Genomic DNA, 24213 nt, shown 5'->3' with positions numbered 1-24213 from the left:
ATGTTTTAGATGTTTCCCTCTTCCAACACACCTGATTCAAATGATAAGCCTATCATCAAGCTCTGCAGAAGCCTGATAATGACCGTCAGGTGTGCTGGAAGAGGGAAACATCTAAAACATGCAGGATACCGGCCCTCGAGGACCAGGATTGGTGACCCCTGATCTATAGAATATTGCAAGAATCTAATTTTAACGTTGTTTAGGTGATTCGCCTTTGAGACCAGAAAATGTGGACTCTTTAAGTGAGTGCACTGAAGAATGTACTGACCTCATTTTCAGTGTGAGATGACAAACCGTCCCACATCATAAGTGTAACCGTTTCTTCCCCCACCTACTTTCACCTCTGACTCTACTCACATCCACAGCTTTACCTCCATTCAGTCTTTCACTCCTTTCTGCCTTACCAGCTCACAGTAGCTCATTCCTTTGCTTGGCTAATCAGCTCAACAAGTAAGTCTATAGTTTTATATCCTCTTCTGTTTGAGTTGATGACTTGTTGAAATACAGAGTTTGGGTTGTTTGTTGGTGATGAGCCAGTTCCCGCTCATTTTAACTTTGCTAACTTTTGTTTATCACCTTTTCTGTCATGGTACAAATCTCTAACTGCGTCCTTATTTCCATGACATCTGATAAAAAAAAAAAAAACTCACTGAAACTTTTCACCCTCCCCTCTTTCTCAGCCCTCCCGCATTTTACAAGTTCTCTCTTTCAGCTGCAGTGAAAGTCTCAAAAGTATTGGTTTACAAATCTGCATTTAATACCTTAAAAGTGTTTAAAAAGGTATTACATTGATATGGTAGGTCTTAAGTTATGTTGCCCTAAACTTGTTTGCTGTGTTGTGTTTAAATGCATGTGGGAAATGTCCAAGATGCAAAAAAAGTAATGTTATTCTACTCATTTCAACCTGATAATTTATATTGAAATTATCTTACTAATTATCACTAACTTTGCAGCCCCCACAGAGAAATAACTTGGAACGATGGGAATCAAGGCGTTGAAGTAAATAAATAAATTTCCTATATTCTAGGAGTCATGAATTTTTGCCAGTCTGGCTGTGAAATTGGCATTAAATTCTGCCCTAAGTAGTCTTAAAAAGATCTGAAACAGTCTTAAATTTAACTTGTAGAAACCTGTAGGAACCCTGTATTTATTAATTTATTTTTTACTTCTTGTGCATTTAAGTGTTTAAATGCCAGAACAGCTATTTCTAATTTGATATTAGAGAAAGTTGAGATGTGTTTAGCAAAATCTAAACTCTTTAGTCAGGTATTAGTTTATGCTACCTAATAATTCACAGAAATGTTGCAGAAAACTAGTATTATTTATCAGTGAAGTAAAGTATAAGTGTACTTTTTCAAACTTCTTTATACTTTGGCTTAAACACATTAAGTCAATTACTTGAACTGTATTCTTAAGGCAAAATAAAGAGCACGTGACCATTTTCAAAAACAAGTGTAAAAGATATCAATAGAAATGGCTGCATTCAATTAAGCTGTTTTACTTTCAGGGACTTCTGTGCATAATGTGCAAAAAATAGCATAATTGCAATTCTTTAATGATGATGTATTTTTCTATAGATAGTTTACTTTTTAAGGCCAGTTTTCTGCAAACGTTTATTCATGTTTACTTTACTTTTATTCAGTTTTGAACTCATGACTTGTAACTGTAATATTTTCAGATATTTGTTGTGTATCACTAATTGCAATTAACAATAATCCTCCAACATTAGAAGACAACACAGCAAATAGGTATTTAACTTATTGTACAGTCATCTTATATACCTGTTAAAACTGTTTTAGAAATGTGCTTATATTCAGGACAGAGTGTGTGTAAACTGGCAGTTTTTACTCTTTGAGATGACGAAGGCTGGAGGAGGAGACACAGGAAACTGGCATTTTACTGCTACACTAGTGTTAGAAGGTTGATACAAAACCACTACATGAAACCAACTTAGTACGGATTAAGTACTAGAATGACTAAATGCAGTCATACATAAGTATTTCTTTAAGTGTTTAAACATTACCGCTATATAACACTACATCTATTCAGGCAATAATGCCACCTGGTTTCTGGAAGTCGCCCATTAATGCTGTTAAGACGTACAGGTTGAATCAAAATTAAACAGGAGGGAAACGATGTGCTCTACGCCGCAAGATCTTGACTTCCTGTATGATACTGAGTTTTCAGGTGCACAAGAAACCACATCCTGACCCCCCTTGTTGCATGTGTGGGGTAGTTTCCCATGTTGTGTTCTCAGTTTGCCTCCTTTTTCTTCCCTTTTCATACTTATAAGTTCTCTTTTATTGAGGTAAAATTAAAACCTGTAAAGGAAAGTAGGAATAGTGGTGGCTGATGATCGATTTATATGTGAGGAATTAATTCATTATTAAAACCATCTCTGTTCATCTCTGTTCTCTGTACATTCATGCACATGTTCTGGGACTGCAACCTTTTAAAAAGTTATTGGAACTCAATTCACTCTCTCACTCAATCAGTCTTAGACTTACAATTTGATTGAAGCAGCAGTTTATATTTATTAAGTGACAGATATAATTTACATTTAGATCGGAAAAAATGCAGGGTACTAATTCTGATCACTTACTTCACAAAGAATGCATACTTTTATTTGGAAGAATGACTCCCCTCCATCTTTTAAGATTTTCCATGATCAGTTGCTTCCTTTTTTACCTTTAGAAAAACTGACTTTGGATAAATATAATTGTGGCCATCTCTTTGATGAATTTTGGTTGCATTTACTCTCTGGTATGGAGAAAGTTCGAGTTTGTACACCATGAATACTGCCCTAATACTGCTATTTGTGTTACAGCATGCATCACTATGCTCACACTTATGTTGTTACTCTTATTACTGTTATTATTGTGTTTATGATGAGTATGATAATAATAACAATAATAATAATAATAATAATAATAATAATAATAATAATAATAATAATAATAATAATAATAATAATTATTATTATTATTATTATTATTATTATTATTTTTAATTTATTTATCTATTTATTTTTACATTTATTTATTTATTTAGACTTTTATGTTTTTGGGCTGTTACTTTTGAGTGTGTTTAGTTGGTTTGTTCCTTTGGGGGTGGGTGGGGTGGGAGGAGTGCACAAAGGAGAATTGCAAAAAGTAAGACCCAGTGTCACTATGTTTGTGCTGTATCTGGATTTTTTTTTTTTTTTTTTTTTTTTTGTGAAATAAAATAACATATGAAAAAAAAAAAAAAAAAAAAAAAATCTTCACACGGGCTTAGAAAATACTACATTCTAAAAAATTACTGTAAACTCGTTTAGGATGAACATGAGTGCTCTGTGAAATGTTATGGCATGTACACACAGGCTCTGTGTTCATCTACAGTATAAAAGGGCTGTTTCACATAATTTGTTCTAATGCATCTTTGTCATTTAGAGACGTGACTCATTTAGAATGTGGATTTTCTATTTATAAATTACATGCTTAGCGCCCACCTACATTTGACATTAACAATCTTCAACATCAGCTTTTATTTTCACTGCCTCTGCCCTTCCTACAAGTCAGTCAGGTTTCTGTCTTAATGGAAGTTTTAAAACGTGGCGTATGCAGGAATACAATAACTGTGCAAATGAAAACGTACAACAAGGCACTCTGTCAAACAGCTGGCAAGATGTTAGAGAATGATGTGAATCTATATCACAGGTGTCAAACATGCGGCCCATGGGCCAAAACGGGCCCTCCAAAGGTTCCAATCCGGCCCGTGGCATGATTTTATAGAATGCAAAAAATTACACTAAAGATATTAACAGTCAAAGGTGTTGAACTGGTTTTAGCCCAATGTGATCTAAGTAAAAGAATAGTCTAATAACCCTCACAATAAAATGAGAACAACCAGAAAATTAAGTACAATTTTAACAATATTCTGTCTGTTACTAAATGTTTTGTGGATTTGTAGATCAGATTTATAAGTTGTGTTAATAAGTTGACACATAATATTATAGACATTCTTATTTTAGTTATACATTCCAAACTTCAAAATTTCAACAATATTATGTTTGTGTAACACTGTGTGTAATGCACATGTACAAGTGATAAGTTGAGGCATAATATTGTTAAAATTTAGCTTATTTTTCCTTAAGAAATTACATTTTTTTCTAGTTATTCACATCTTTTTGGTGAAAAGATAGTTTGTAAATTGTACATATTTTCATAATTTAATGTTTTTTATTGCACTAAAATGAAGAGAAAAACTTGGAGTTGTCATTATTTATAGGTTTTTATCCTATTATTTTAATGGTTTGGCCCCCTTGAGATCGAATTAGGCTGAATGTGGCCCCTGAACTAAAATGATTTTCACATCCCTGATCTACATGATAATCCTTCTACTGTGTTCAACAGATGATTAACTATGAAGCTGAATGAATAAAGATAAAAGTTATGTTAAAATGATCCTATCACTCGTATTAGTTTTATTCCAAACTAATGATTGTTTAGGAGATAAAGGAAAGTACAAACATAAATATATTTAAAAAGAGGTATAAAGAATTGTTTCTAAATAGGTATATGGAACATGAAGGATAAAAATGGTATTGTCTCAGATACCAGTCGTGGTTCTTGGAATTAAGAGAAAGTAATTCGAATTCCAGAGATTTTCATATGTGTGACTGGGTTAAAGTGAGGACAAATGTGAGGTCTAGATGAACTGGGATTGTGGGTGTGAAATTATGGAATGGACTTTATGATGCATTTAAGTTATCTACTCCTTTGGCAAAGTTAAAAAAAAAAAAAAAGGACCTGAAGTTTAAAAGAATTCAGAAGTATTGAATTGAGATGGTAGATATGTTTTTGTTTTGTTTTTGTTTTTTTTGTTTTTTTTATTATTATGGTGTGAATGCTCGATGCTGTACACATTTAAGTTGATGTATGCAGTGTATTAGGTGAAAAGGATAGGCAAAAAAATTAGCTTTTGCTTCTAGCCTATTCCCTTTTTGGTTTTTATGTTTATTACGATTAATGCACTGAGTACAATGATTGATGTAAAACCAAAATAAATTCATTCATTTATTGTTTGCAGTTTACACATTTGTCAGATCAGTTCTATAACAAATAGTCTAATTATTTTTAGCAAGGGTCTTAAATAGACTAAAAAAAAAAAAAAAAAACAACTCATAAAAAAGGGTATTATTCTGGCAGCAGGGGTGCCGAAAAAATACTGTTAAATAACGGAAAATAACCATTTCATAAAATACGGTAATTTTCCATAATTAAAATATAGTTTTTTGCCCTAACTTTACATGACATTTTGCATTTTTTTTTTTTTTTTACTTTTCAGTGTTTAATAAAGAATATTTACATGTATTAAAACAATCAAATTACCTATAAATATATATATATAAATAATTTTGAGTGAGACTAAGTTGTACAATCCACAGATAAAAACTGTATTTGGACAGTTTATCAGTGCTTATACATGTTATACATTCACAAAAATACATTTATTCAACATTTTGTTGTGAAACCTCCTGTAATTACACAAGATATTTGTCAATTAACAAACAAGTCTGGTTAAACTTACAGAACACATACTTCTTTTACGGTTAATTGTCAGTAATTTTCGCTCATTTTGTAATTTTTTTTTTTTACAGTATTGAACTTGAAATTAACAGTTAATCTCATGAATAGAAAAGAAATATTTGTGAAACTATGATACATTTGCAAATGTATTTTAACTGTATTTTTCTGTGCAAAATGAAAAAAAAAAATTAAAAAATTGAAATTTTCTGCTTATTCACAGTTACACTTTTTTCATGTTATTCTAAATTTGACGTGTAAGATCACAGTCTATTTTTATAATTTCATTGATTCTTTCCTGTATCTTGAAAGTACAGGAAAAATCTTAAAGTAAACAGTAAAAATTCTGTTAAATTACAGATTTTTTTTTACAGTGTACATCTGTCACTATTCTAATCAGTATATTTTTGCTATTTGTCTTTTGACTTATATAGTGACCATGAGGACCCTGGCAATCCTAGTTTTAACCCTTTTCACGCTGGTTTTAAGTGAGAACACAACCTTGGATGCAGCCAACGAAAACACAACACAAAACGGACAGAGTTCATCTATCGCAACAACTGTTTCAATGACTGAAACTCCAAAGGTGCGAGAACCAACACCTACACCTCGCATAACTAATAAGACACCAACTGTGCCAGCCACAGGAAAGAAGTCCACCACTCCCACTGCGTCTTCACAGTCTCCATCATCACCCACAGTGACATCTGAGTCACCCACCAACTTCACCCAACTTAACAAAACGTCTTCTTCACCAGAAAACAAGACCATCGCTCGAGCCAACAGAAGCAATGGTTCCAAGACTGTAATTGTTGTGATTCTTCTACTCATCCTCTTGGTGTGTGTGTTGGTGGGATGCATCCACAGCTTGTGGAAACGCCAGTCCACTCAGGATGATTCTACCCCGAGACTCCTTCTGAGTATGAGGGAAAGACTGAGAGCTGGGATCAACAACCTGGGTGACCGGATAGGGATTGTCCTCTGGCCAGGGAGCAAGAGAGAAGGAGAAGAGGATGAGGATGAGGAGGAGGGGGAGGAGGAGGAGGAGGAGGAGGAGGCAGAAGGGAAACAAGGAGATGTGGAGGAAGGAGGACAGGGGAGAGAGAATGGTGGCAACATTGAAGGAAAAGACGAAGCGGGAGAAGAGAGTGATTCATCAGATGACTACTCCAGTCTGGAGGGGAAAGACCTACGGGAGATGGCGCTGAGCAGACAAGAGGATGAGGCCAATAAACGGAGTGGGGATGAAGATGAGGGTGAAAGGAGCGTTCCCAGTGATGGACGGCACAGTCCTACACAAGGTCAGGAGAATGGAAAAAAGGAGGGAGGTCTGGAGGCGACTGTACTCATCAACTCTCCGACTGAAGAAGATGAGAATGTAGAGTTATGTGATGAAACCGTTTTCTAATGAGGTGATGCATGATGGGAGGAGGAGAGAATGTAAAGAGGGTTGAAGAAGGGGCTGAAACTAGAGAAAGTTTTGTAATACAGGGGTTAAACTAGAATTGGTATAAAAAAAAAATAAATTAAAAAAAAAAAAAAAAGGGAAGATTAATTTTACTGTGACCATTTTATTATCTGCTATGGGCGTTGAAAATCCTCTATTACAGTGCTTTCCAACCTTGGGGTCGGGACCCCACGTGGGGTCACGTGGAATTCAAATGGGGTCGCCTGAAATTTCTAGTAATTGATAAAAATTTAAAAATAACATACTAATAAAAATGTAGGGTGAGTTGACAGAGACAATCCCAATCCATAAAAGATGTGACAAACTGTGAAGCTGAAACTGCAGCACCGTGGTACTGTTTATTTGTCAAATGTTCATTGTGGTCAGTTTCAGATGCTGCAGCTCTTTCATGATTCATGGTTTGAGTTCTTGTTTGTTCAGTATTAATTGTCAGCCTTGTAAATCCAAGCTGGACTGACTGTACATATCCTGACCAAGAAAAATCAAATTCTCACTTTGTGCAGTAATCTACACCTGGCTTTTCTGCCTCCGTCCATAATAATAATATACAATATACAGACTAAATATCATCTAAAATTAGCGTTTATTTGTTACATGATTATTACATGATCATAAACAAATAAATTTTAGCAAAAAAAGTCTCCATTTTGAAAATCTGGGTCGCCAGAAATTTGTGATGTTAAAATGGGGTCATGAGCCCAAAAAGGTTGGGAACCACTGCTCTATTATGCGATTGTATATCTTGGTCAGAATAAATATCACAACACAGTAACTGTTTTATAAATTCAGTTGTATTTGGAATTTTTATACAAGCACCTGGTCAGATTCATTCCAACATGTGTGCCATGTAGAAGAATGCAAGCACCAAAATGACAAGTACTGCCCTGATACAAAATGAAATGACACACTTTATTTTTAGATTAGATTAGATTAGATTAGATTAGATTAGATTAGATTAGATTAGATTAGATTAGATTAGATTAGATTAGATTAGACCAGTATTTTTCAACCTTGGGGTGGGGATCCCACGTGGGGTCACCAGGAATTCAAACGAGGTCACCTGAAATTTCTAGTAATTGATAAAAAAACAAAAAACAAAACAAAACAAAAAACGAAACAACAACTTAATGATAAAAATACACAGTGAGTTGACAGAAACAATCCCAATCCCCAAAAGACATGACAAACTGTGAAGCTGAAACTGAAGCACTGTGGTTCAGTTTATCTGTCAAATGTTCATTGTGGTCGGTTTCAGATGCTGCAGCTCTTTCATAATTCATAGTTTGAGTTCTTGTTTGTTCAGTATTAATTGTCAGCCTTGTAAATCACAGCTGGACTGACTGTACATATCCTGACCAAGGAAATAAAATTCTCACTTTGTGCAGTAATCTACACCTGGCTTTCTGCCTCCGTCCATAATAATATACATTATATAGACTAAATGTCGTCTAAAATTAATGTTTATTTGCAACATAGTATAGCAAACTATTACATGATCAAAAACAAATTAATTTTAGCAAAAAAAAAAAAAAAAAAAATTGTCACTGTTTTGAATGTCTGAGGTCGCCAGAAATTTGTGCTGTTAAAATGGGGTCATGAGCCAAAAAAGGTTGGGAACCACTGGGTTAGACTGTATTGATCCCACAACAGGGAAATTCAACAGTCAAGGCAGCAACAGAATAAAGTGCAAGAACAAATGTATATGCATAAAGATCGGGCAAAAGACAAACAATATAAAATAATGATAGTAATAATAATAACAACAATAACAATAGTAATAGGTATTTTGTAGTATATCCTCACATCAGAGTCATTGTCTTATCACAACCCATCAGATTGTCATTTGAGTTGAAATAACATACATTTTGAAGTTCCTAACAAATTATCAGCTGTCATCTGCACACTATGAAGTTATCAATACAGTCTTTATTTACATGTGACTTTTTTTTTTTGGGCCAAACCTGTAAAAATATGTTGGGCTCATCAGCTGAGTACATTCAGTTTTATTTGCATTGTGCTAGTTTATGTTGTCCATGTTTTCTTAAAAAAACAAAAAAACAAAAAAAAAACAACAAACATATGTAGTAAATAATTAGTGCATAAATAATAAAACCTTTCATGTTTCACTTGTATTAATGAGACATTCTGAATGTTGATCATGTCAAATGTATTGGAAGTGTAAAATGTGAGAAGTAAAACATTTTAATAAAGAAGAGAACTTAACTTTGTCATAATTTGCAATTTCCACTGAGGTTTTTTTTTCCAGTCAAATGCAAATAAAGATATGGAAATGCACCTTCTGACAAGCTGCTTGCTCTGCAGTATTTGTGACTATGTTGGACCGTCTTAACAGCTGCTGGCAGTGCCTCTGACTCAGTGGTGTAGTCTTGTTTATTCTAGTGGGTATACTCAGATTTTTCCCCTCCCAGCATCATACATCCGCATCCTAGAGCAACAGTTACCCCGCAGCACCCCTCCCAGAGCAGCAGCCGCTCCAAAACAGCCCCAGACAAGCACCACCACGCTCATTAACTCATAAAGCATGAATCCACACATAACTGAGATCATGAAAGACTGCTTCTGTATTATCTAAATGTAAATGTATTGTAAGCAACACAAGATGTACAGGGGTTGGACAAAATAATGGAAACACCTAACATTGTGGCATCATAGAAGGTGTTTCCATTATTTTGTCCAACCCCTGTATAACAGTCATTAACAGCTGGACAAGACAAATAAGTTTCAAATAAAGAAGTCTGCTCCTCAGATGTAGACATCCTTTTCTCTGTAAGGATACCAGTTGATTTTGTTGCACTGCAGATAGCACAGCCTAGAGATAAACAAAAACATCAGTAATTAACGTTATAATACAAGTGGTCCTTTTTGTGTCTATATTACCGTTAAAACCTGCTGAACAGGGCCAAAATGTATTAACCTAAAAAGACCCAGCGCTACTTTTATGTCAGTTCTCAAATGACATTTTCTCTGTATCTAACCTTTCCTAAGTGATTTATCACCATTAATTTATAATATTATCTTCTGTATTTTGTAATTTTATCAGTGTAAATGAGGTATTTTCCAATATTTAATTTACTGATCATGTAGATGTTCATAAAAGCTCAGATTATTTAAAGTTGATTGTTATTCTATCAAAAACAGAGAAAACTGAAGAAAAAGTGAGTTTTTCAGTAAAATATATCATTAACTGAACATAAAACAAGTGTCTCCATCCAGTGTCATGGTTTTACAAGTTTATCAATGTTGCAGAAGATGACGGTGTTTCCCCAGTAACTACAGATCCTCTGAACATCCAAATGGGTCAGATCTGATGACCATGAAAAGATGAATTACTGTATTTTACACCAATTATTTACATGTATTGGTAGGATTAATATATCAACAGTTATTAAACAGTTTAGATCGGTAGATGGTTTGGTTGGTGATGGATGTTTGGGTCTTTATAGGTTAGTGAACTTTTTACAATATTCAGCCATGGCTAAGAAAAATAGACAAACGGAGGTAAAAATCCCACTCTTTCAATAGCTTGAATTATGTTACTGCATTCAATATAGGTATGTTATTTATTCAATTAGTTTTTATACTTTTGCTATTGTTTTTAGAGTTTTTAGTTTTAGTTTTTAGGTGTGTTTATGAGCAGTAATTGCGCTCCTTATTGTGGATTTTATGTTTTTAGTGTTTGTTTTATTGTATCTGATGAACTGTTTTATGGGTTTATCTTAAGAGGCACTTTGCAACTTTGTGTTGAAAGGGGTTATATAAATAAAATGTAAGTGTACGAGAGGTTTAAATACAAGTTGGGATATGCAGTTTCCCTTTCCCTTTAAAGGATGTGATATTAGGAACAGTTGATTTTTATGACCTGCAAAATAACAATATACTGTATGTTTCCCTGTAGCAAAAAATGTCGCTTTATCCAGGGTACAATTCACATTAGCATTTGAAAATTTATTTGCCATCATTTGACTCTGATGCCTTTGACTAATTACAAGTAAACATTAGTTGTGTTATATTTATACGGTGAAATCAACAGGTATCATTTTGGTCCAGGGTTATTCTATACCATCTCAACACCAACAACTGTGAAAACCTCTATTAAGGTCCTGCAAAAGTCAGAAACTCAACTCCAAATCCTCTTTGTGTTAAGTTTCATCATTAAGATGTGTGTTAAACCTTGTGGGTGTGTGTCCCCTGGTTGCATAAGTGGAAACAGATTTGCAGAGGCCAAGCTCTCAACTGCACTTACTGTAATCTATAAATGAACCCCTGCTTAATTTTCTTTCATGCTGTCAGATTGTACTTTCAGTTGGACTTTTTGTCACCCTCCAATCCATTTGTTACTATGTCTTTGCTAAACGCCCCGTTCACACTAATACAGATATTTTGCATCATATATTTTTCTCTGTTTGGGCCTCTGAAGTATTTATATAAATATTTTTTAAGTCCAGTTTGTGTGTATCCATGTGTTCAAGGAAAAGGGAGAGACCAGAAAGTTATGGCATCATGCACCATTTTACTCATGTCTGTTCCTGATGGTGAAATCAAAACGTCATGAAGCAGTGAACCACTTCGAGACTTTTTTTCAAGAATGTTACACTACTGTAAAGCATTTCATACAGTTAGAAGAGGGACATCTGCTGGGTATTTGTCAAAACTGCATCTGAGTGGAAGACCTGCAAAAGCCCCAGTACTGCATTTTAGTCTTACATTAGGATGACAGCTGAATTACCTCCCTCTGGTATTCAGTTTATTTATTTTTTCTTCCTAAGAACTTCCACATCTTGTAGTATTATTGATACTTTTCATTTATGTATAAAAGCCCTGATTGTTAATATCAAGCAACATTGTATGATTGTCATGTACCAAGTAAAAACTCCAATAAAAACTTGAATTATATCAAAACACACAAACAAACACACACACACACACACACACACACAGACACACACACAATTTTATTTACAGAGCCCAATATCACAACAAGATGAATCATGTCATAATTAATAAAGGCATTTTTAAATTATAAGAGAGTACCTTGGTTTTTGTATTTTTGTACATCACAGAGCTTTACAAAATTTGTTGAACTGATAAAAAAAACAAACAATGAAACACACAACAGTCAAATAATTAGTTAGTACAGTTGTAGACAGTAGGCCTATATGATGACTAAATCACTCATAATGATACATAATTATAGTAATTTTAAACACTACATTGCATTGTTCTGTTCGGCAAAAAAATGTATATGCAAATGATCTATTTAATGAAACAAATGAAATAAAATGTCAATTTAATGACTGTATAGTAACTGCTGTCGACCATTTATTTCTAAATGAATTAAATTTATTTCTGTTTTTCATTTGTCTATACTTAAGTTTATACTTTGATTAGACTATACTTTGTATTTCTATTGATGCTAATTTCAATATTGTAATGATAATTCTCCTTTATTATTTTACCTTCTGTCACTATTATTTTCTGCTTACGTGTTGTCTGTAACGTGATGTTTTTAAGCACTGGTCTAGAAACCCACTGTGTGTGTAGCCTTTGTATACTGAACAAAAATATAAATGCACGACTTTTGTTTTTGCTCCCATTTTTCATGAGCTGAACTGAAAGATCTAAAACTTTTTCTGTGTACACTCAAGGTTTATTTCTCTCAAATATTGTTCACAAATCTGTCTAAATTTGTGTTAGTGAACACTTCTTCTTTGCTGAGATAATCCATCCACCTCACAGGTGTGGCATATCAAGATGCTGATTAGACAGCACGATTTTTGCACAGGTGTGCCTTAGGCTGGCCACAATAAAAAGTCACTCTAAAATGTGCAGTTTTATCACACAGCACAATACCACAGATGTCACAAGTTTTGAGGGAATATGCAGTTGGCATGCTGACTTCAGGAATCTCCACCAGAGCTTTTGCCTGTGAATTGAATGTTCATTTCTCTGCCATAAGCCATCTCCAAAGGTGTTTCAGAGAATTCATGAAGAAGACTGTGTGAGGAAAATGGTGGTCACACCAAATACTGACTGGTTTTCTGACCCCCCTGGACCACCCAATACAGTAAAAGTGCACATTTTAGAGTGGCCTTTTATTGTGGCCAGCCTAAGTCACACCTGTGCAATAATCCTGCTGTCTAATCAGCATCTTGATATGCCACACCTGTGAGGTGGATGGATTATCTCAACAAAGGACAAAGGAGAAGTGCTCACTATCACAGATTTAGACAAATTTATGAACAATATTTGAGAGAAATAGGCCTTTTGTGTACATAGAAAAAGTTTTAGATCTTTGTGTTCAGCTCATGAAAAATGGGAGCAAAAACAAAAGTCGTGCATTTATATTTTTGTTCAGTGTATATTATTGTTATGCTGGTGTATTGTGTAGATTGTACAATAATTAACACATAAAACTAAATAAAGAATATTCCCCTCATACACACTCACTGTCCAATGTACAAACTTAAACTGAGAAGTCATGGACATTGAACCAGATCAGACCTATCCTTCTAATCCATGTTGTAAATCTCAGCCATCATCATTGTGTTTGGTGCCGGTGGAAAAGCACCAAAAAAGAGAAAAGCTTAAGCCGGGAAGGGTTTTGGCACAGTTGGGCATCTGAACAAACATGTTCCTACACTGGACCACAGGTTTTGGTGGAGTTTGGATACATTTTGAATTAGCAGCACAACACCAAATATACACATAAGAAATATTACCAGACAAAAAGAAAGAACATAGTGACAGTACCTATAAAAATAGTAATGAAAAACAGGCATTTCATCATTAACAACAGCAGAACTACTACAATAATAATAATAATAATAATAATAATAATAATAATAATAATAATAATAATAATAATAATGATAATAATAATAATAATAATAATAATAATAATAATAATAATAATAATAATACTAATATTAATAATAATAATTCGGTACTATTTTTATACACCAGTAAGAAACTAAATTACCAACAACAGACATTGCAATAAACAAACAATACACAACATTGCACCACAGAACTGCAGTCTGAGCAGAGCTAGAATAAATGTCTAATGCTCACTCTCATCTCCTTGCAATAAGGTACCTTATTGTAGAAAAAAAAAAGATATAATTGTTATTCATTCATCAGACACAGATGACTTATGTCATTTTCACATTCATAGATCCGTGTCTATTCGTTAGAAAAATAAATTCCCTACAACAGACTGATGCCTGTGCATCTGCGCAGAGCTGATCAGACCTCTGTTAATATGAGCTGTAAGTCAATGTGTTTGGTGTTGACAAAACAGCCTCAGTTTTATCAAATATGTTCATCACACATACGGTTTTAGAGTTTGAGATTCTCAATAGGAATGTTGAGCAACTGGACCACAGGTTTGGTGGAGTTTGGATACATTTGAAGTTATTTTATAACGGGAGTAAGTGTGAAAATCCGTGGATGGGTGTTGTCCATGTGGGTGTATATGTGAGGTTTGGAGGTGGTTCAGACTAAATCCAGGGATCCTCAGAGGTCTACATGAGTCCAGCATGAAGAGACAAAGGTCCGCTATCGGCTCCGTTCACTGTCAGCCTCCAGTCCTTCACCTGCAGCTGTTTTATTGGCTTTTATCTGTGAAGAGAAAACACAAGAATCCCACCATCCTGACTGGACCGAGGACACACAGAGAGATTGAGTCTCCACGGTTCTCATGGTGTGTTTAAGGCCATCCCGTGCTCTGAGCTCCATTTCAGTCTAGTCAGACACTTGTGTGATCGGACATCTCCAAGTCCAACTATGGCAGAAGTAGCTCCAGCTCCCGCCGCGGCTCCGGCCAAAGCCGCCAAGAAGAAGGCGTCCAAGCCCAAGATGGCCGGACCCAGTGTCGGGGACCTGATCCTCAAAGCCGTGTCCGCTTCTAAGGAGCGGAGCGGCGTGTCTCTGGCCACCCTGAAGAAGGCTCTGGCCGCCGGAGGATACGATGTGGACAAGAACAAGGCCCGGGTCAAGACCGCGGTCAAGAAACTGGTCCTGAAGGGGGCTCTGGTCCAGACCAAGGGGACCGGGGCCTCCGGCTCCTTCAAGATGAGCAAGAAGACCGAGACCAAGGCCAAGAAGCCCGCAAAGAAAGCGGCTCCCAAAGCCAAGAAGGCCGGCGCCAAGAAACCCGCAGCCGCAAAAAAGCCCAAAAAGGCAGCGGCGGCCAAGAAGGCCCCAGCCGCCAAGAAGGCTCCGAAGAAGGCCAAGAAGCCCGCAGCAGCGGCCAAGAAGGCGGCCAAGAGCCCCAAGAAGGCGGCTAAGAGCCCCAAGAAGGCGGCCAAAAAGGCCCCCGCAGCCAAGAAGGCCCCGGCAAAGAAGGCAGCCCCGAAGAAGAAGTAAAGAGTCCCAGCCTGAGACAGGACCCCCACTGAACAAAGGCTCTTTTAAGAGCCCCCACCACTACTGTAAGAAGACACTTCCTCTGGACACACAGGGAATGGCTTCACTAATACAGCTGACGGACAACAGCTGTACACTAGTTTACAAACAAATAAAACATTACTGACATCATTTCTATACCTGGGGTTTCATTAAACAACCCAACAGAAAAGAAATGCACCAGCACTAAAAAATACTGGTGTTAACAAACAGAAATACAATGATATATATATATTTTATTTTATTTTTTTTTATTTATTTATTTTTTTTCCCCCTGTACATATCCACTCACTGTATCAATACTTCAGTTTGCACACTCCAATTTGCACTCTGTACATATTCCATTGTAATATCCACTGTAAATCTCAACCCATTGTTGTCTGTCTCTAGTGGACTGTTCGTCTATTTTGTGTTTAGGTCCACATGTTGTCTGGGTTCATGTCGAAAAGCAATGTAAAAACCAAAGCCAAATTCCATGTATGTGTTCACATACTTGGCCAATAAAGCTGATTCTGATTCTGAAATAAATCAGGTTGGATGACTGGGCTGTAAATTATTCACCTTCAATAGTATTAATAATCAAACCACAGATAAAACCAGTTATTCAACAAACACATAGTGTTAAATCTGTTTTTCTCAATCATTCAATTTGATAAGTATTCTGGATTTCAGTTTTTTTGAAGTAGACTGTTGATATTCTATTCATAATTGATTTAATATATTATATTTCATCAAAGTAAATTATAGACTGACACTATTGTTCACTATTCTGTAAAAATTCTAATGGCTCTGAGTCAAATCTTATTTTCAGTTTATTTGGATTAAAGCACTTATAGCAGAGGGTTTGTACATGTTTTCACACAATGAGCTTATGCAACAAAAGATGAAATAGTTATTTATTGAAGAAGGAATAGAAGTGAATCAAATAATCCAATCCAACTTTATTTGTAAAGCACTTTAAAACAACTGCAGTGGACCAAAGAGCTGTACAGAAGAATAATTAAAACCAAAATAGAAGAATAAAATACAGAATAGATTTAAAGACATAGAAACTGTACAAAAAGAAAAAAAAGGGCTATACAGAAGAATAAATAAAACCCAAATCAAAGAATAAATACAAGAAAGATTAAAAAGCCATACAATTAAAAACAACAAAATAAATAAAAAAAGATAGATAAATAAGAACAATAAACCACTTAAATAAATAAATAAATTATATATATATATATATATATATATATATATATATATATAAAAAAAAGATTACATATATCCTGAAGATGGGAATGCTGTTATTTCTAAGACAGTTTTAGATGGATAAGTAGAATGTAGCTCTTGCCCTAAAAGAATATATGATCTGTTACAATAAGACGTCTTACCTGTGACACATATTGTATTGGCTCTAAAATTATTAGCAGTAATATACTTCTACTTGTAAAGCTGCCAAAGGAGTTTACAATCATGTTTGTAAACTCAATAACGGAACTTCTGTTTGTTCTTTCTGTTTTGTGTAGATCTAGGTTTGGTCTGAAATCTGTCGTGTCAGACTGGAACAAGTTTTCACTTTTGTTTTAAAAAAAAAAAAAAAAAAAGGAAAAGAAATCTAATCTTATGGCTCTGAATGAAGTCTCAGTCGTCCAACAGACATGAAACAAGACTGTTGGTTCATGTTTTCACACACACACATATTTTAATTTTAATTTCCCCATTGTTAATTATTGTTTGTGTGTGAACCTCTAGTATGGCCATAGGTAGTTCTGTGTATTTACTCTGCTGGTTTGTGCTTAGATGTGTAAACTGCACATACACACACTCACACTTTAGGAGTGTATGTTTGTTTGTTCCTTTCACTGTGACTAGTTTCACACACACACAAATGTATAAAGTGACTCAAACTAAACGTATGATTAACTCTAATGCAATTAGAGATATTTGATATAAAACTACACACTACTGTTGTGTGTTCATATTTGTTAATAACAGGAGTTGTGTTCTTTCTCAGTGAGTGTGTGGCTCTTAAAAGAGCCGTTTTGGGTTTTGGATCATTAGGTCCGTGTGGACTTCTACTTGGCCTTGCCGGCCTTCTCGGTCTTCTTGGGCAGCAGAACCGCCTGGATGTTGGGCAGGACTCCTCCCTGGGCGATGGTCACTCCTCCCAGCAGTTTGTTGAGCTCCTCGTCGTTGCGGACAGCCAGCTGCAGGTGACGGGGGATGATACGAGTTTTCTTGTTGTCACGGGCGGCGTTTCCCGCCAACTCCAGGATCTCAGCGGTCAGATACTCCAGCACAGCCGCCAGATACACAGGGGCTCCGGCACCCACCCGCTGGGCATAGTTCCCTTTGCGGAGCAGTCTGTGGACACGGCCCACGGGGAACTGAAGCCCGGCACGAGAGGAGCGGCTCTTGGCCTTAGCTCTGGCCTTACCGCCGGTTTTGCCTCGTCCACTCATGATTAGTTTTCTTTTCAAGTCTAGACTCAAACAGAAGTGTCCGCAGATCCACCAGCTCTACATTATATACTACTGCTGCTGCGGCTGAGCGCGCGATGGTGTGTGTCCACCAATCAGAAAAGGGTATTCCTCAGCCCCGCACAGGGCTGTCCACTGTGACTTTGAGCGGGTAGTTTGAAAGAAACTTTATCCAATCAGCAGCTGATATGGAGGCGGGAGTTGTTTCTCTGGGCGGGGCTGATGGGCTGGACGAATGTCTGACCAATCAGGAGCCGAAGATCTGAACTGCGTCACCGTTTTCACCGCAGACCCACGGGTTAAAACCAGCCTCTGTCTGCTGCTCACTTCCATTTCTTCTGTAAACAGAGAAAAGTTCAACCATGGCCAGAACCAAGCAGACCGCCCGTAAATCCACCGGAGGTAAAGCCCCCAGGAAGCAGCTGGCCACCAAGGCTGCCCGCAAAAGCGCCCCGGCCACCGGCGGCGTCAAGAAGCCTCACCGTTACAGGCCCGGTACCGTGGCTCTGCGGGAGATCCGCCGCTACCAGAAATCCACCGAGCTGCTGATCCGCAAACTGCCCTTCCAGCGGCTGGTCCGAGAAATCGCTCAGGATTTCAAGACCGACCTGCGCTTCCAGAGCTCCGCCGTCATGGCTCTGCAGGAGGCCAGCGAGGCTTACCTGGTGGGGCTGTTCGAGGACACCAACCTGTGCGCCATCCACGCCAAGAGGGTCACCATCATGCCCAAAGACATCCAGCTGGCCAGACGCATCCGCGGAGAGAGAGCTTAGACTGAGCATCCACTGAACACAACGGCTCTTTTCAGAGCCAACACATGGACACAGAAGACCTGCTTCTGTTTGGTTCATTCACAGCTTTAGTGGAGAAGAGAACCACTACAGCACAGTGTGGAGGTTTTTATGGTTATATTGTCTAAATGGAGGCAATTTGTAGTATAAGTGATTAAACATGTAAGAGGAGACCTAGAAATTACTTTTTAAAATAACCTTTATTTAATTCACAGGTGTCAAACATACGGTCCGGGGGCCAAAACCAGCCCACCAAAGGTTCCAATCTGGCCCGTGGGATCAATTTACAAACTGCAGAAGATATGAACAGTCAAGGGTGTCAAACTCGAAAATAATAACATAATGACTCCAAATGTTGTTGGTTTAATGTGGAAAAAAAATGACATGTCTATAAATAATGAAAACACCAGTTTTTTCTCTGATTTATTGTTAAGAACATTGAATTCTGATATCCTTGAATAAAATGTCAATAACCTGAACAAATATGAACAACCTGAAATGTCTAAAGAAAAATAAGTGCAATTTTAACAATATTCTGCCGGTTTTGTGTCTTGGTAGATCTGATCTGTAATGCACATGTAGAAATCATAAGTTGAGGCATAATATGGATCAAATTTTTCTTATTTATTTTTCTTCAGAAATGTCAGTTTTTTCAGGTTATTCACATCTTTTTGTTTTGGATAGTTTGTAAAATGTAAATGTTTTCCTAATTTAATGTTATTTTGGAGTTGTCATTATTTATAGGCTATTATATTATTTGACTGGTCCGGCCCGCTGGAGGTCAAACTGGGCTGAATGTGGCCCCTGAAAGAAAATGATTTAACGGATTTAATTGAAGGGGTTTTACAAAGCATTACAAAACACAAACATACCCATCTATACTTAACCATATACATATTTCCCCACCCGTATATATATATATATATATATATGTATATATATATATATATATATCCACTCCTAAAAATAGACAATTACCCATGTTCCCGATGATGAATAAAGACTAAAATGTCTGTATATACACATAAGAGGCTACATAAAATACAATATAATACATATCACAACAAGCTTACAAAGGTAAGACCCTCCTAGAATTATTGAAATACATCAGCAGAATCAAATACATGCATACATCCATTCCTCTGGTCCTCCCTTTTGTACTTGTTCATCAGTTGCTAATTGCTCAGTGATCTTAATGGACACATGGATGAATGAGAGCTTCAGGTGATTTCTTGCATTGTGACGTGGAGTTCAGTAAAATGTACTGAGGAAATGGTACCTGATTTGTATCTAACCCTGTTCAGTTTCTGTGGAGTGTAAAGCAGGAATACCCATAGTTTTACCTGCTGTTTTTACCAAATGATAGATTTTTACTGTAAGATTCTCAAACTGGCTGTGGCTGACTCAGGGAATTATGCCATTCCTAATTATGTTTTGGATTTGAAAATTATCTCATGCACACACATACTAGAACTGCCTATCGTGTTCTATTTATGAAAAAAGATTTAATGAATTTGTTATTGACAGTGCTGGGAGAATATGGCATACTGAGATACTTTTTTTTTCCAACAGATTTTGAATTGAGTCAGTTGTGATGAGGCAGAGCTGCTGAAACCGCTGATCAGACCACAAACCAGTTAGGTGATTAATTCAGGTAATGAAGCATTTACTGCTTTGAATGTCATAGATCACGTGTTTTTTGTGCACCAAAGGAAGCTTTGAGGCAGTGATTCTATGCATTTTCAGGGTTTGAAGCATGTGTTGAAGCTTCAGTGTCACACTTCCATCAGTTACTCTTGTGATATTTTCCCCCTAGCCTGTACGATATGATGCTGTACAGAAGTATATGCAAGTAAGTTTATAGACAGTAATAAACACATTTTGACTGAACTATGTAGAACATTGGACAAATCGCAGACACTCCCATGGAATATTATAGACCTAAGTCTGGATGTCTTTTAAAAAAAAAAAAAAAAAAGAAAGGGGGTGAGGTGTAGGATCTAAGTCTGTACATCTATGTGTTTAGACATGTATGCATATTCCAAGTGTATGCATTTTCATGTTGCATGTTGGTACAAGTTTCATGAAACAAAACTAAAAAAAAAACAAAAAAAAAAAAACTGCCAGTCTAGTGAAGTTAATCTCTCAGATCTGGTGGGTGGCTCTTAAAAGAGCCTTTGGGTTCAGGTCTGGGACCACAGAGGTTTACTTGGAGCTGGTGTACTTTGTCACGGCCTTGGTGCCCTCAGACACGGCGTGTTTGGCCAGCTCACCGGGCAGCAGGAGGCGCACTCCGGTCTGGATCTCCCTGGAGGTGATGGTGGACCTCTTGTTGTAATGAGCCAGACGAGAGGCCTCAGAGGCGATGCGTTCAAAGATGTCGTTGACGAACGAGTTCATGATGCTCATAGCCTTAGAGGAGATGCCGGTGTCGGGATGGACCTGCTTCAGGACCTTGTACACGTAGATGGCGTAGCTCTCCTTCCTTCCCTTTCTCCTCTTCTTTCCTCCTTTGCCGGCGGTTTTCGCCACGGCTTTCTTGGAGCCCTTCTTGGGCGCGGACTTTGCAGGTTCAGGCATCGTGTTCTTTTAAAAGCAACGAATGATTCCAAAGCGCAGAGCCACTGTATTTATAGAGACTCCATGCAAACCCAGCTGCGCAGGCCCCGAGCTGTGATTGGCTCAACGGTTCAACGGGGCGGAGTTAGTTAGTTTCAGTGGGGAGGGTTATATTTCCGTGGTAACATGTTGAATCTGAACACAGGCTGTGCGTAAAAAGGAGGGAAAATGACCACAAGGCGCATAAGGGGACAAAGGACTGAGGTTTTACTTCAGACTGAAGTGGACTCGGGTCTCAGTTCAGAGTGTTCTGTTAGTGTTTCGCTCTGAAACTGAAGTGTCTCATCTCATGAACTAAATACAAAGTAGCCACATGATGTGAACGGATGCTCAAGAAGCAGATTAATGTTTACTTCATGTGTTCTTTAATCAAATCAATGATCAGATAAAGAACCAGTGGATTTTTCTATTTGCTTGAACTATTCAGTGTGTTTATTATGGATATAGGGTGTAGTGTCTAAATTATATATTTCCATATATCTTTGCATGCATTCCATATGTCATATAGGCTTTTAACTCTATTCCAGATATCTTCACATACATTCCACAGGTCATATAAGATTGGGTTACTTTGTTTATATTTCATTGTGTTTTATGAAACGTCTTGACCTTTTCTGTGTGTTGTGCCCAGAGTAGAAGGCCAAGCTGACACCTGGGTAGAATAAAAATGATTTCTCACAGGGGCTTATCTCTGGATTCTGGGACTCCCTGGCACTAAAGCCAACACACGTTTGATACAACATAATTTTTCCTTTCTTTATCGTATAAGAGACAAAACCCACTTTATATCCGTGTACTCTCACTCAGACAGCTTCAGCCTCTGTCTGATCTTGTACCTCTTTTTGAGCTCCAATAAAACTTATACTTTGAAGACACTGCACGCCTGAACTGGCCATTCCTTTTATTGAGGACGAATAAGTGGAGTATTATTTTTTTCCATAATAAGGGTTATGTTGTTAGTAAACCAGAATAGTTATTCCACACCAATTGCATAAATATATAATTCTCTTATTGTGGCACATGATAAACAAACAAATAAACAAACAAAAACAAAAAACAGGTTTTCTTTATTTCACCCTCTTGTGAGTTTCTCCAAAAACAGGCAAATTAATCAAAAAGGATTGTTCATTTTCCACTCATGAACTGAAGGGTGGTTTAAACAATTACAATTACAATCCATTTTATTGTCACAGTATAGGACAAGCCTGTAGGACTGAATGAAGTATTGGATTCTACCTGCATTTGGTTCTTGTCACTGAACCGCTAAGAAGTGTGGGTAAAGTCTTGAGAATAGGATTTGATCTGAAGTGCATGACAGGAAGTAATATCTTTACATGGTGAGTGGGTGGCCCTGAAAAAGACCTTTGATTTGCTGATAATGTAACATATTTAACCTCCGAATCCGTACAGAGTGCGGCCCTGTCTCCTCAGAGCATAAACCACATCCATGGCGGTCACCGTCTTCCTCTTGGCGTGTTCGGTGTAAGTGACAGTATCACAGGTCACGTTCTCCAGGAAAACCTTCAGCACTCCGCAGGTCTCCTCGTAGATCAGACTGGAGATCAGCTTCACTCCACCACATCGGGCCAGACAGCGGACAGTGGGCTTGGTGATGTCCTGGATGTTGTCCCGGAGGACTTTACGGTGACGCTTAGCGCCTCCTTTACCGATTCCTTTACCTTTTCTTTCTTTCTTTTTTTTTTTAATAGCCTTTATCTAATTGAAGGAGTTTTACTAGGTAATACAAAACAGGAACATACACATCTATACTTGATAACCATATACATGTTTCCCCACCCATATAAACATCCACACATAAAAATATACAATTACCCATGTTCACGAGGAATGAATAAAAATAAAACATCTGTATATACACTCACACTTGAAATTTACATCAACACATATATACACAAAATATACACAATAACAAATGCACATGAGTTTAAAATATGCATACATGTCTACACACACACACATATACATGTACAGACTTACACCCTACACCTTATCCCCTTCTGTTTTGTTTTGTTTTTGTTTTTTTTACTGTGAGAGACAGACTTAGAAGTCTATGATATTCCATGGGAATGTCTGCAATTTGTCCAATGTTCTTCTTCTGTGTAATGCAGTCAGAATTTGTTTGACCACTGTATTTCTGTCTATGAAGTTGTGGTTAATGACCGTTACACATCTTGTTTTCCAAAGTTTAACTGAAACAATGCAGATTATTAAGTGGAAGAGTCTTTGTTCATTCGGTGGTATTTTTTCCTCTAGGAGTCCATACATGACTGAACGGTAGTTGATAGAGCAACTCAAGCCAATGTTTCTTAAAAAGGTCCAAGCAACTTGCGCTCTGCAACAGTCAATAAGTACATGTTCCTGGGTTTCATCCTCTCCACAGTTTATCATTGGACATACTTTGGTTGTTACATAACAACTCCAGGAAACCAAGGCTCTGGCTGGAAGTCTGCTCACAGAGATGAGCCAGCGGACATCTCTGTAATTTTCTGAGATTGATTTGTCCTGCATGATTTTAAGAACAGTCTTCTCATTATCATTCACATATTTATAATCCACCAAACCACCGCATTTAAAATCACTTTTACATTTGTAGATCCCTTTTGAAGTCCCCTTCACCCAGTCAGTGTTTAAATGATTATACTTTTCCTTTATGCCACCATATATGATCTTATAATATGGACCTTTCCTTGCCCTGCCCTTTTTTTTTCTCCCAGGTGGACAGGTCATCAATCCATATTGCTTTTCTTGACATACCCATGGAAACATTCTTAATAAAGGCTATTGTTAGTTTGAGACTGAGGTCTAGTGCACTGAGTCCACTAAGTTCTTTACTTTTAAACAATAATATTGTC

At 36.9% G+C, this 24213-nt stretch overlaps 6 protein-coding genes across 7 annotated transcripts; 3 read left to right on the top strand and 3 right to left on the bottom strand.

Moving 5' to 3' along the window:
* Positions 1-350: 350 nt before the first annotated feature.
* On the top strand, positions 351-7223 carry LOC115424968 (microtubule-associated protein RP/EB family member 1-like). The gene is made up of 2 exons (XM_030142398.1): positions 351-450; positions 6002-7223. Coding segments are annotated over exons 1-2 (975 nt in total). The 5' UTR covers positions 351-449; the 3' UTR covers positions 6976-7223.
* Positions 4574-23869, bottom strand: LOC115417969 (histone H4-like). Its single transcript, XM_030132220.1, has 4 exons — positions 23816-23869; positions 22726-23056; positions 14270-14272; positions 4574-4589 (listed from the first exon to the last, which is right to left on the bottom strand). The coding sequence occupies exons 1-2, from the start codon at positions 23867-23869 to the stop codon at positions 22730-22732; spliced, it is 381 nt and encodes a 126-aa protein (XP_029988080.1). The 3' UTR covers positions 4574-4589; positions 14270-14272; positions 22726-22729.
* LOC115425007 (histone H1-like) lies at positions 14817-15510 on the top strand. 2 transcript variants are annotated; one of them, XM_030142442.1, is made up of 2 exons: positions 14817-15315; positions 15388-15510. In XM_030142442.1, the coding sequence occupies exons 1-2, from the start codon at positions 14842-14844 to the stop codon at positions 15421-15423; spliced, it is 510 nt and encodes a 169-aa protein (XP_029998302.1). In that variant the 5' UTR covers positions 14817-14841; the 3' UTR covers positions 15424-15510. The 2 variants fall into 2 exon arrangements, with proteins under 2 accessions (XP_029998302.1, XP_029998299.1); XM_030142439.1 differs by having other exon boundaries at positions 14817-15510.
* LOC115425125 (histone H2A-like) lies at positions 17444-18096 on the bottom strand. Its single transcript, XM_030142487.1, has one exon. It carries the CDS (start codon positions 17910-17912, stop codon positions 17526-17528), a length of 387 nt encoding a protein of 128 aa, XP_029998347.1. The 5' UTR covers positions 17913-18096; the 3' UTR covers positions 17444-17525.
* LOC115425094 (histone H3) lies at positions 18186-18848 on the top strand. Its single transcript, XM_030142446.1, has one exon. The coding sequence runs from the start codon at positions 18293-18295 to the stop codon at positions 18701-18703; it is 411 nt and encodes a 136-aa protein (XP_029998306.1). The 5' UTR covers positions 18186-18292; the 3' UTR covers positions 18704-18848.
* LOC115425177 (histone H2B-like) lies at positions 20888-21302 on the bottom strand. The gene has a single exon (XM_030142556.1). The coding sequence runs from the start codon at positions 21299-21301 to the stop codon at positions 20927-20929; it is 375 nt and encodes a 124-aa protein (XP_029998416.1). The 5' UTR covers position 21302; the 3' UTR covers positions 20888-20926.
* Positions 23870-24213: the final 344 nt, after the last annotated feature.

The sequence above is a fragment of the Sphaeramia orbicularis genome, chromosome 1, assembly GCF_902148855.1.
Source record: "Sphaeramia orbicularis chromosome 1, fSphaOr1.1, whole genome shotgun sequence".
Taxonomy (NCBI): domain Eukaryota; kingdom Metazoa; phylum Chordata; class Actinopteri; order Kurtiformes; family Apogonidae; genus Sphaeramia; species Sphaeramia orbicularis.
This window is presented reverse-complemented; position numbering and strand designations above follow the sequence as displayed.

Bases quoted from the DNA above. Each gene is read 5' to 3' on its own strand.
- LOC115425007 (XM_030142439.1), top strand. From the start codon at position 14,842: ATGGCAGAAGTAGCTCCAGCTCCCGCCGCGGCTCCGGCCAAAGCCGCC.
- LOC115425094 (XM_030142446.1), top strand. From the start codon at position 18,293: ATGGCCAGAACCAAGCAGACCGCCCGTAAATCCACCGGAGGTAAAGCC.
- LOC115417969 (XM_030132220.1), bottom strand. From the start codon at position 23,869: ATGCAGGACAAATCAATCTCAGAAAATTACAGAGATGTCCGCTGGCTC. The intron at 23,057-23,815 runs GTGAGCAGACTT...TCCTTCAATTAG, and splicing joins ATGTCCGCTGGCTCATCTCT to ATAAAGGCTATTAAAAAAAA.
- LOC115425177 (XM_030142556.1), bottom strand. From the start codon at position 21,301: ATGCCTGAACCTGCAAAGTCCGCGCCCAAGAAGGGCTCCAAGAAAGCC.
- LOC115425125 (XM_030142487.1), bottom strand. From the start codon at position 17,912: ATGAGTGGACGAGGCAAAACCGGCGGTAAGGCCAGAGCTAAGGCCAAG.